The sequence below is a fragment of the Anomaloglossus baeobatrachus genome, chromosome 6, assembly GCF_048569485.1.
Source record: "Anomaloglossus baeobatrachus isolate aAnoBae1 chromosome 6, aAnoBae1.hap1, whole genome shotgun sequence".
In the NCBI taxonomy this organism is placed as follows: Eukaryota; Metazoa; Chordata; class Amphibia; order Anura; family Aromobatidae; genus Anomaloglossus; species Anomaloglossus baeobatrachus.
In genome coordinates this window covers 16,059,689-16,072,126 of record NC_134358.1, presented here as the reverse complement: position 1 = coordinate 16,072,126, position 12,438 = coordinate 16,059,689, and the positions used below count along the sequence as shown (strand labels likewise).

The following is a 12,438-nucleotide window of genomic DNA, read 5'->3' as shown; positions in this document are numbered from 1 at the left end:
TGAGAGTGAGCACCGTAACACCAGATCTCCTGCTGCACCGCACCCAACACTGCGGCACACTCCAAGCGTCAGTGCGGGTGTGCACACAACACAGGAGGAGCACAGCGGCACACGCCAAGCGTCAGTGCGGGTGTGCACACAACACAGGAGGAGCACAGCGGCACACGCCAAGCGTCAGTGCGGGTGTGCATCCAACACAGGAGGAGCACAGTGAGGAGGGGCACACGGCGCTGTGATGTGCTGTCTGCTCACTTCAACAACCTTCCTCATTGAATCAGCAGTCAAATACAGGCAGCAACCAGGTGTCAGAACGTACCTGCATCACATTGCATGCACACCCACGCAGACACTGCAGTCACACTGCAGGCGCACCCACTGCAGTCACATTGCAGGCGCACCCACGCGGACACTGCAGTCACATTGCAGGCGCACCCACGCGGACACTGCAGTCACATTGCAGGCGCACCCACGCGGACACTGCAGTCACATTGCAGGCGCACCCACGCGGACACTGCAGTCACATTGCAGGCGCACCCACGCAGACACTGCAGTCACATTGCAGGCGCACCCACGCAGACACTGCAGTCACATTGCAGGCGCACCCACGCAGACACTGCAGTCACATTGCAGGCGCACCCACGCAGACACTGCAGTCACATTGCAGGCGCACACACGCGGACACTGCAGTCACATTGCAGGCGCACACACGCGGACACTGCAGTCACATTGCAGGCGCACACACGCGGACACTGCAGTCACATTGCAGGCGCACACACGCGGACACTGCAATCACATTGCAGGCGCACCCACGCGGACACTGCAGTCACATTGCAGGCGCACCCACGCGGACACTGCAGTCACATTGCAGGCGCACCCACGCGGACACTGCAGTCACATTGCAGGCGCACCCACGCGGACACTGCAGTCACATTGCAGGCGCACCCACGCGGACACTGCAGTCACATTGCAGGCGCACCCACGCGGACACTGCAGTCACATTGCAGGCGCACCCACGCGGACACTGCAGTCACATTGCAGGCGCACCCACGCGGACACTGCAGTCACATTGCAGGCGCACCCACGCGGACACTGCAGTCACATTGCAAGGCGCACCCACGCGGACACTGCAGTCACATTGCAGGCGCACCCACGCGGACACTGCAGTCACATTGCAGGCGCACCCACGCGGACACTGCAGTCACATTGCGTGCGCACCCACACTGACACTTGGAGTGCTACTCTGCTCCTCCAGTGTCAGGACACGTGCAGAAATGCTAAGTGATTTTAGACAGCACTGACTCTCACCTAAGGACGAGGGACTGTCTTTAATATGCAAATAGGAGGATGCACATCTGCACCAAGACATCGGCCGCACCAGGGGGGACAGAACAGTTTGCATATATATAATATTAAGGTAAAACTGTACATGCCAGAGCGACGTCCCCTGTATAAATGTGTCTGCAGATTAATTGCCATTTTGGGAGTAAAAGTAAAATGTCATCGCTCTTAGCAACACATTGTCCTGCGTCTCCCAAGACTCCCCTCTTGTCTGGTCTGCTGCAGCACATACTGCAATGGTGCCCGTATAGGGAATCTGTCACCAGGTTTTGCTCCCCCATCTGAGAGCAGCATAATGTAGAGACAGAGCCCCTGATTCCAGCGATGTGCACTTACTGAGCTGTTTGCTGTCGTTTTCTCTGCTGCAGATCTCGCAGTTATACAGAGCTCATGAATATGCTGGACTACCTGCAGCACACCAAGTAGTCCTGTAATGATAACTACTGCTGATTAAACAGTGATGTTATCAAAACTACATTAAGCAGCCCAGTAAGTGACAACACTGTAATCAGGATCTCTGCCCCTACATTATGCTGCTCTCAAATTAGGTGGCAAAAACCTGGTGACAGATTCATAATTCTCACTAAAGAGTAACCACCCGAAGTAAGCCCAAGGCTGTGCCCAAGAATAAATAACTGCCCATCACTGAGCTCACAGCACAAAGAATGACCCCACACCGTGTCACTTACAGCATACAGCCTCCACATTCTCTCCTATAACATTTCCACTACACTGCCCCCTCACATGAAACCCCCACTGTCCTCCCCACTGAATTATACCCTCCAGACCTTCCTCACTTATGAACTATGACCTCCACTGTCCCCACCTCTCCATGCAGCCCCCACTTCACTGTCCCCCTCATGATGTCCCCACTCTATAATAAACCTTATGCTTCGCATTCTGTATACCGAGCCCTCCCAGGCTCCTAACTGAGCGCTCCCCATGCTGCCCCTTCTCCATATCAAGACCCCCCATACCAAGCCCACCATGGTTCCCCTTCCATACCGAGCCCCCCATGCTTTCCCATTCTCCATACCATGCCTCCCCCCGTGCTACCCCATTCTCCATACCATGCCCCCCCCCGTGCTACCCCATTCTCCATACCATGCCCCCCCCCATGCTACCCCATTCTCCATACCATGCCCCCCCCCCATGCTACCCCATTCTCCATACCATGCCCCCCCCATGCTACCCCATTCTCCATACCATGCCCCCCCCATGCTACCCCATTCTCCATACCATGCCCCCCCCATGCTACCCCATTCTCCATACCATGCCCCCCCCCGTGCTACCCCATTCTCCATACCATGCCTCCCCCCGTGCTACCCCATTCTCCATACCATGCCTCTCATTCTCCATACTGTAACTCCCATTTGCTATACTGTCCACCACCCTCCCTCATTTTCCCATTCTGCTCCATCCCCCATGCTGCACCCCCACATCATGCTCCATCCCCATGTTGCGCCCCCACATCCTCCATGTTGCGCCCCCACATCATGCTTCATCCCCCCCATCCTCCATGTTGCGCCCCCACATCATGCTTCATCCCCCCCATCCTCCATGCTGCGCCCCCACATCATGCTTCATCGCCCCCATCCTCCATGCTGCGCCCCCACATCATGCTTCATCCCCCCCATCCTCCATGCTGCGCCCCCACATCATGCTTCATCCCCCCCATCCTCCATGTTGCGCCCCACATCATGCTTCATCCCCCATGTTGCGCCCCCACATCCTCCATGTTGCGCCCCCACATCATGCTTCATCCCCCCCATCCTCCATGTTGCGCCCCCACATCCTCCATGTTGCGCCCCCACATCATGCGGCATCCCCCCATCCTCCACGCTGCGCCCCCACATCATGTTCCATCCCCCATGTTGCGCCCCCACATCATGCGGCATCCCCCCAGCCTCCATGTTGCACCCCCACATCATGCTGCATCCCCCCCATCCTCCATGTTGCGCCCCCATATCATGCGGCATCCCCCCCATCCTCCATGTTGCACCCCCACATCATGCTGCATCCCCCCCATCCTCCATGTTGCGCCCCCACATCATGCTGCATCCCCCCCATCCTCCATGTTGCACCCCCACATCATGCTGCATCCCCCCCCCATCCTCCATGTTGCGCCCCCACATCATGCTGCATCCCCCCCCATCCTCCATGTTGCGCCCCCATATAATGTTCAATCCCCCCATCCTCCATGTTGCGCCCCCATATCATGTTCCATCCCCCCATCCTCCATGTTGCGCCCCCATATCATGTTCCGCCCCCATATCATGTTCCATCCCCCCATCCTCCATGTTGCGCCCCCATATCATGTTCCATCCCCCCATCCTTCATGTTGCGCCCCCATATCATGTTCCATCCCCCCATCCTCCATGTTGCGCCCCCATATCATGTTCCATCCCCCAATCCTCCATGTTGCGCCCCCATATCATGTTCCATCCCCCCATCCTTCATGTTGCGCCCCCATATCATGTTCCATCCCCCATCCTCCATGTTGCGCCCCCATATCATGTTCCATCCCCCCCATCCTCCATGTTGCGCCCCCATATCATGTTCCATCCCCCCCCAGCCTCCATGTTGCACCCCCACATCATGCTGCATCCCATCCTCCATGTTGCGCCCCCTTATCATGTTCCATCCCCTCATCCTCCATGTTGCGCCCCCATATCATGTTCCATCCCCTCATCCTCCATGTTGCACCCCCATATCATGTTCCATCCCCCCCATCCTCCATGTTGCGCCCCCATATCATGTTCCATCCCCCCATACTCCATGTTGCGGGTAGATGGCCTTGCGGCCTGGTCTTGGCGGGCCGGGCAGAGCTTCACTGCGGCGGCCTGGTCTTGGCAGGCCGGGCAGGCTTCACTGTGGCGGCCTGGTCTTGGCGGGCCGAGCCTGGCGTGGCTGCAGCCTGGTCTTGGCGGGCCGAAGCTGGCGGCGGCCTGGTCTTGGCGGGCCGCGCCCAGCATGGCGGCGGCCTGGTCTTGGCTGGCCGTGCCCAGCATGGAGGCGGCCTGGGTTAGCGTCGCTCCTGCGGCGTGGATGAGGGTCACGGCCACGGCGGGATCTTGGCGGGAAAGATTAAAAATAAATTAAATAATTTACAATAAATAGCGGGGACATGCATAGACCATTCCTCCTCATTACATCATCCATATAAGCACAAATTTACATCAGACAAAGTTTCAGAGAAATTTCAAAGAATCCACACAACAGATACTGATGGAGGATATTATTACGAACCTTAAAGATTGTTCAAACTTGAGATGGAGAAAATAAAGATGGATACACGGACATTTATACATGAAATAATGATTTTATGGCTTTTTGTAGAAGTCTAAAAAAACATTTTTTATATCTGTTTTTAATATATTTTTTATATATTTTCTCAAATTTTCACATTTTATACACTTGCACCACATATACATTTCATTTTTCACTTTGCACATACACTTATTATTTTTTATATGTTTTCAATCACTTTCACTGATACACATTCATAATTGTATGACTTATTCACTTTTTACACATCTCACACAATAATTTTTCTCACATCGATGCTCACACACACTCATACTGGAACAATTACACATTTCAACAATTTTTGCATATTTTTATATTTTTTAATTTTATTTTTTATAGACATATTTTTTATGCCTATTATACAAACACAAACTCACATACTTGCATATATTCACCGTTTTATACATGTGTATGTTGTGTACATATATACATATATATTCACATCCATGTATGTCCATATATAGATAGAATCATAATTATTACACTTGGTCACATATCTACATTTAGATTTATATTTATTAGAATTGTTATTTATGAATTGATATATTGTGCATATGATGAATTGGTAGTTAATAAGCTTCTGTTAATTTATTCATGGCTTTATACATGTCTGAGTTTCCTCAGATCTTCCCCATATCCTCTCTGTGATATGGGCTGGTGTAATCATGGTGATGTCACTCCTCGCTTTCCCCCACTGTGGTTTGGGCTGGGTGAGCGATGAGTGTATCACACCATATACTTCCTGCGGTGTGCGCTCTGTCTTGCAGCCTCCGGTACGGTTGCCATGCTAACGCGTCCTGTAACTCCCTCCCCTCCGCTCTCCTGGTGACGTGGAACGCCGCAGCATGAACTTCTGGACTGGTTGGTGCAGACACGAGTGCCATTATGCCGCAGAGGTGAGAGGTATAAAATCCTCCTCTGTGCACCCCATTATTGCCCTCATGAAGAAGCCCGCCAGGCGAAACGTGTCAGGGGGATCGGTTCTCCTCTTGCACATCCTGCACGGTAATTATTTTCAGTTGGACACTGTCTTTTTTCTCGGCTGCATGGTTTTACCTCAGCCTGATTTTCTATTTTGGCTGGTTACCTTACTTCAGATTATTGCAATACCTGGTATCCTTCTGTTGTCTCCCTTGTGCAATAAGTCAGGGTCTGTGCAATATATTCCTATTTTTTCTGGCTTTCATGTAGCACTTTATTATATCTGGTCCCTTATAACCAGACAAACTCTTCAGGGTGGGGCACTGATCACTATATATTGCTGCTTTATTTATTCCAGGTGATTGGCAGTATGCTTTATTCTTGTTTTTCTTGTGCAATACATTTATTTATCTTTATCTGGTTCCCCATCTTTTTTCTGTTGGGTTGTAATAATATGGTTTTCTGGGCTGTGCAATAAATATCAGTGACTTTTCATTGTATATACTATATTTGCATTAGTTCAGACTTCTTGCCTTACAACACTGACCCCTAGTGGTGGTATTTGTGAAAATTATTTTCCTAGATATATACAGGTAAAAACATATATCTTTGTACAGTGTTAGCCAATAGAGAGAAAAGGTTTGTCAGAACTTAGATATATAGTAATTCACACTGTTACATACATATTCTATATTTTATTTCAACCTGCATACAGGAACATTTGGATTATTTGGTTGAATATATTTTCCAGTTTTTTGCATTTAATGTGACTTACAGCGACTATTGTATGCACTTTAAACCCTGAAAAATCTTTTTTTGACAACATTTTTTGCATATTAAAACTTTGATGTAAATTTGTGCTTATATGATGTAATGAGGAGGAATGTTCTGTGCTTGTCCCCGCTATGTATTGTAAAGTATTTAATTTATTTTTAATTTTTAAAATAAAGAATATATTTTATAAGAAAAAAGAATATTTATTCTGGCTTCAAACCTAGTTCGGTTCTTCAGGTGTTATCTATACAAAACTTTTTTGCGTGTGTGTGTGTGTATATGTGTGCGCGTGTGTGTATATGTGTGCGCGCGTATGTGTCTGTGTGCGTACATGTGTTTGTGTGTGCGTGCGTGTGTGTATCTGTGTGCGTGCGTGCGTGTGTATAAATATATATTTAATTTTCTTTTATTAAATAGTAAGACAGAAGTGTAAATATGCACGCACCGACCAATAGAACATGGTGTTATCAGATTTTCAGTACAAAAAAAATAAAATTTCGTACATTGTTAATTTCTAAGTCAGTCTTGTTTTTAATACATTATTTTATTTTTTTTCTATCCCACAAATTTTCCATCTTTCATGAGCCTAACATTAGTTCTACAGTTCTACATGTAGAGACAAACCGCCCGCACTGATCTCGGAGCCTCCGGTTATCGCTTCTCGAGTTTTATGCAGATATTGACCCAAATTTCTAACACCGGCGTCTTACAGAGTTAGTTGAGAAACTGGGACGTTCATTTTCATGGGGAAACTTTCGGCTCACATTTACATATAAAGAAACAGGATAATAAATGTTTATAGTGAAAAGCAGTTTATTAAGAGAAAAACAACAAACTATATACAAACGCCAGAGAAGCGTGAAGTGTCCTTGGTGCTCCCTTCATGGACCTTGTTGAGGGACATTCCCAGCATGTGTCAAGTATCCTGGGATATCAAACACCGATATGTTGGGTGGTAAATGTACACAAGGGGGATTAAATTCCAGGCGTCGAGGGTGGAGGGGTAAATGGGGTCGTAGACTGGAGAGATTTTGGAAAGGAAGATTAGAATAAGGTGTGAGGTGAGGATTTGAGTAAGATGTGATGGATGGATTAGAATATGATGGAGATGGATATTTATATAGGGGAAGGGATGGGAAGTTGGGATAGAGGACAAGCGGGTGTGTACTGGGAGGGGCAACCACATTAGAAGGAACGTATTTGGAATGGGATGCAGGAAGGTGCCACAGGATCGTCGGAAAACAGGACGCGGGGTCTGGAGCTGAGGAGGAGGCTTGAGCCGCAGATTCCTGTCCTGGTCTGTTGAGCTCTGTGTTTGGAAGAGGATGAGGGTTGTAATCTGAAGACCTGTAGGGATGTCCATGGATAATGAAGGGGGCCAGATCATGTGGGTAGGTGTCCTGTCTGCTGACCGCCGTATTCTGTATCATCATGGCCTCCGGAGGAATCCGACTCACATCCACTGTCCAGAAGTTCCCTTTGGCCTGAGGATTGTGTGGATCCTTCAGCACCTGAAATAAATGTAGATAATGATTGAAATAGAATTCTAATTTTGAAGTATAAAGTCTCTACTATCTGTGGTCATAGAGAAGAAATGAGGTGACACTTTGTATGTGAGAAGAGCGGCTATATGGGATATGTGGAGGGCGGCTACAGGGCCGGTATATAGGTAGTCATGGAGAAGAGGAGCATTCAATAGGTTTCCACTTCTTGTACTATGAGATCAAACTTGTATTAGCTCCACATTTAATGTAATGTCTTTATCTTGAAAGCTTTGATCGGGAAATCGGTGGATAATGGTGGAAAACTGGGGAACGCTCATCTCTAAGGTAGAAATGTCTGGGGAGTTTTGAGTAGTTTATCAGTGTCTTTGGGGCATTTATCAACTATATTGTGAAGGGGATAGAGATTTTCAAAAACTATAAAGCAAAGTGAAACCTCCTAAAATAATGCCAAATTCTATAGAAAACAATGCAATTAAAAAAAAAAAATTAAAATTAAGCAAATCAGATTTATGATCTTAAAAAATTGTTGTGGTGTCATAAATATTTCGTGAGATGGAGAAAAGTCCGGCCTCATTAGAGGAGAAATCCAGCGCTGTGTGTGACGAGGTTTATTAGGAGAACCTGGAATCTGCTATCGGAATAATGGGGAATTTACTTTCTGTATCAGAGATGAAAAGTGTCCAGAAAATAATCCGGTGTAAGACAATTGTAAAATGCAGCAATTTTATCAGAACTTGTATTAGAGACCGGTTATTATTCAGTCTCCGAACAGGACGGATCCTCACAAATGTAACTTACTCCGTGACCCATATACAGGCATTTGTTCTATTTCCCCCATTTCTACTGTCTTATAATATGACCAATGATGGATCTAGACACACGAACAATGGTCCGCGGCAAACAGAATGGTGTTTAACAAGGACAAATGCAAAGTCCTTCATCTGGACAAACAAATGTAAAAAGCATCTATAGTATGGGAGGAATAGAACTAGGTGAAAGCACCGGGGAAAAGGACTGGGGTATAATAGTGGATTCCCAGATTCAGCATGAGCCAACAATGCGGAGCTGCAGCTAAAAAGGCCAACAAAATTCTGGGATGTATCAAGACAAGCATTGAATCTATATGAAGAGAAGAGATTATTGCCCTATACTCTGCCCTGGTCAAACCCCACCTGGAATACTGTGTACAGTTCTGGACCCCAATTCAAGAAAGACATCAATATATTGGAGCTAGTCCAGAGAAGAGCAACCAAGATGGTAGAAAGTCTATAAACCATGTCATAAGAAAAACCGCTAAAAGAACTATGAATGTTTAGTTTGCAAAAGAGAAGGCTGAGAGGAGACTTAATAGCGGTCTACAAATATCTGAAAGGAAGTCAGAGTGCAGAGGGAACCACTCTATTCTCACTAGCACAAGGAAGTACAAGAAGCAATGGAATGAAACTGAAAGTAAGGAGATTCAAATTAGACATTAGGAAAATGTTTCTGACAGTGAGGGCAGTTAGAGAATTGAACGGGCAGCCACAGGAGGTAGTAAGGGCAGTCAGAGGGTGGAACAGGCTACCATGGGAGGCAGTGAGCTCTCCATCAATGGAAATCTTCAAGTGAAAGCTGGATAAACATATAGCTGAGATGATTTAAAGAAAGCCTGCACTCGCAGGGGGTTGGACTCAATGGCCCTTAAGATCCCTTCCAATCATTCTATGAATCTATGAATAGTAACTATTCGAGTTTGGAGTATTCGTAATAAATCCCAAAGTTCTATTCCGGTATTCGTCACAAATAACGAACTTAATGCAAGTCAATAGGGGACCCGAGCATTTTTTTGTGATATCTTCAAGAATAATCCGAACCTGAATAGTTACTATTCGTTCATCACTAAAAATGCCGCATCTTACACTTTAAAGAAATCTCCTCTTACGCCCCAGTAACTTCCAGCCCCGAGTCCTCACCTTCCTGAAGCAGGCGTTGGAGGACAGGTTGTGCCTGATGGAGTCTTTCCAGCCTTTATATTCTCCATTGAATAAGGGGAAGAATTCGCTAATCTTTTCCAAAATCTGAAAAAGAAAAAACCCAAAACACTCAGTTCTTCCAAAATTATTAATAACAGTGAACCGTTTTATCCTAAATTGTGAATTCCTGTTTCCTAACTAAACTTTCATAAGGAAGGGAAAGAACCAGCAAGAAGCTTTTACATCTTTTATCCTGGATGTTTGTGGCTGTAATAATATGTATTAGAAGATTACATTACATTACAGTAGGAGAACAGACTGGAAAGCTTTGTTGTCCCCTCTAGATCTCCTAAGTCTATTCCCACCAACATTCCTCCTTTATATCGTCGCTCTCTTACCTCCGACAGCTTCAGCCTCTTGTCTGGGGCGCTCTGTATCACCAGCGCAATCATGGCCAGGTAGGAATATGGAGGTTTGGGGTATCGCTGGTAATTCTTCATTTTCTCATTTTTCTGCTGTCCACTGTCCTTCTCTATTGGAGCTCCGTCACTGTTGGAGTCCAGATCCAGTATCTGGTCAATGCTGAAGGTTTCCCAGGGTTGGGGGTTGGAGTTCATGTCTCTCAGTCGTCTTCACAGATTCCAGTATTAGATGGGATGTGACCTTGGACCAGTGAAGGAGCCTTGATAAGAGCCGATCACCGCACCTCCGGCTTTCTCATGTTAATAACCCCCAGCACAAGATGGAGGTCATTACTGGTATCAACTCAACTGCTATAGAAAGACCATGATCCATAAACACAATAACAGTGAGAATATGCAAAGTCTCACTCCTTGGCTGTGATTCATGGTTTATATATCTTTTGTTATGTATGTAGTGAGTGTACACAGTGCAGCCCTTTGTGTGTATTCATCATCAGCCGCATAGGTAATGCTGAGGCCGAGAAGGAAACACAAAGCCCATAGGGGCAACACATTGTGCTATGGACTGAAGAGCTTACATTTTGTGAGTTACATAAATAAATAGACACTTTTACACCCAAATTACCAATCTGTATCTGTTCTTTTAGATATATTTCCATAAATAATCCAGTAAAATCTTATTTTCCACATTTATAATTCTGGCTTTTTCCTCTCCATCCCACTATTTCATGTATTTGGATTAGAATATATTTAGATTTATTTAACACTTGTTCCTTTATTTCATTTCTCATTATCGTCTGATTTTCCTCCTTCCATCTACAGTATTATTCAGGGGCATTAGATTGTTAATGGTGACCACACGGGGCCGTTTGGATACCGGCTTACTACGTCTGGCATCTAGAGGCGAACATAGCGGTGTAGTATTAAAAATTGTATTGAAAGGTTTCATATTAGATTTTTTTTTCCTTATTTTTTACGTTCCTTTTCACACCTCAGTAGACCTCTGTAATCTTCCCTCTTCCTCATTTTTCTGTTGTGGGGGAATCTCCTCATTGACCGTGTGATGATTACACTGAACCCGAGGATTATTTTCTTTGGCGAATATCAGGGGGAGAATGTTCCTAAAAACTGAATCCCTTCCCCCTCTAAGGAAGCGTGAATTTATGAGGAGCATTTATTGTTTGTCTTGTGGACACTACATTTCCAAGAACAGTTTTGGATGTTTCTTTGTTCCTAGAATAAGTTGATGAATTTCATGGCTTCTCTCCTCCATTCTTCTTATATGACTGTTTTACTATTTAATCATCATGATGATGTTTTCCAAGTGTATAAGTAAAGGAGATTACAGCCGGCTGGTGATTATTGTCATTCATAATGTCAAACTTTGATCAATATTATTGTCTTCACCACTGAGAAGTCCTCCATACACATAAGACAAAGGTGGGCTGCCAAATGATCATTCCTCAGTTGTTTGATCCATTGATAATGTAGAAATTGGCCATTTTGGCCTCATTTTATTCCAAATCACCAAAATCAGGAATCCTGAGGGACCCTAAAAACGATGCTTTGGTCGATCTCTCACTGACCGCCATGTCAGCTGTCTCTCCCATACACCGGAGCGGTCACTCAGCCGAGCACTCCTGTCTGCTCTATAAGACTCACCAACAGACATCTCTGCCAGAGACTTCTCTCTAGGAGATCAGAGGAAACGACCATCCAAAATCAGACATGTTCGACATCTCCCCCAACAATCAGCAGCCGGAGATCTCATAGACAAAGTGTTGGTGGCAGCTGTCAGCTCCGGGGACTTCGGCTGACATTGGTGTAATGAGTATAGGGGACTTTATAGTCACTGAGATATGATGGAAAGTGGATTATTCCCACATGCTCCAATGTTTACAAGAACAAACGTCATATTGCAATTCTTATAATAATGTTGCAGTCAGCAGTAACAGATGGACGTCTCCTTCATGGACTCGAGTAGAGTTCTATATAAAATCATTTTCAGGTCTTCACTCCCGATAGGATCACAGATAAATGTGCACTTTTGTGGCCGTGATTGGGAACCTTTGCTTGATACAAGTAGTTGTTTTTGGTGTTTTTTTAAAAAAGAAAACATGGGAAAAGTAGGGCCTTGAATGATAATTTCTCTGGATCTTCACCTTAACATCGATTTTGTCCAATTCTTTACAACTCTGGAGAATTGAAATGTATTTC

At 45.8% G+C, this 12,438-nt stretch overlaps 1 protein-coding gene across 1 annotated transcript; it reads right to left on the bottom strand.

Moving 5' to 3' along the window:
• Positions 1 to 7,223: 7,223 nt before the first annotated feature.
• On the bottom strand, positions 7,224 to 11,863 carry LOC142243786 (forkhead activin signal transducer 3-like). The gene is made up of 3 exons (XM_075315987.1): positions 10,198 to 11,863; positions 9,800 to 9,904; positions 7,224 to 7,853 (listed from the first exon to the last, which is right to left on the bottom strand). Exons 1-3 carry the CDS (start codon positions 10,414 to 10,416, stop codon positions 7,224 to 7,226), a joined length of 954 nt encoding a protein of 317 aa, XP_075172102.1. The 5' UTR covers positions 10,417 to 11,863.
• Between the last annotated feature and the right edge of the window lie 575 nt (positions 11,864 to 12,438).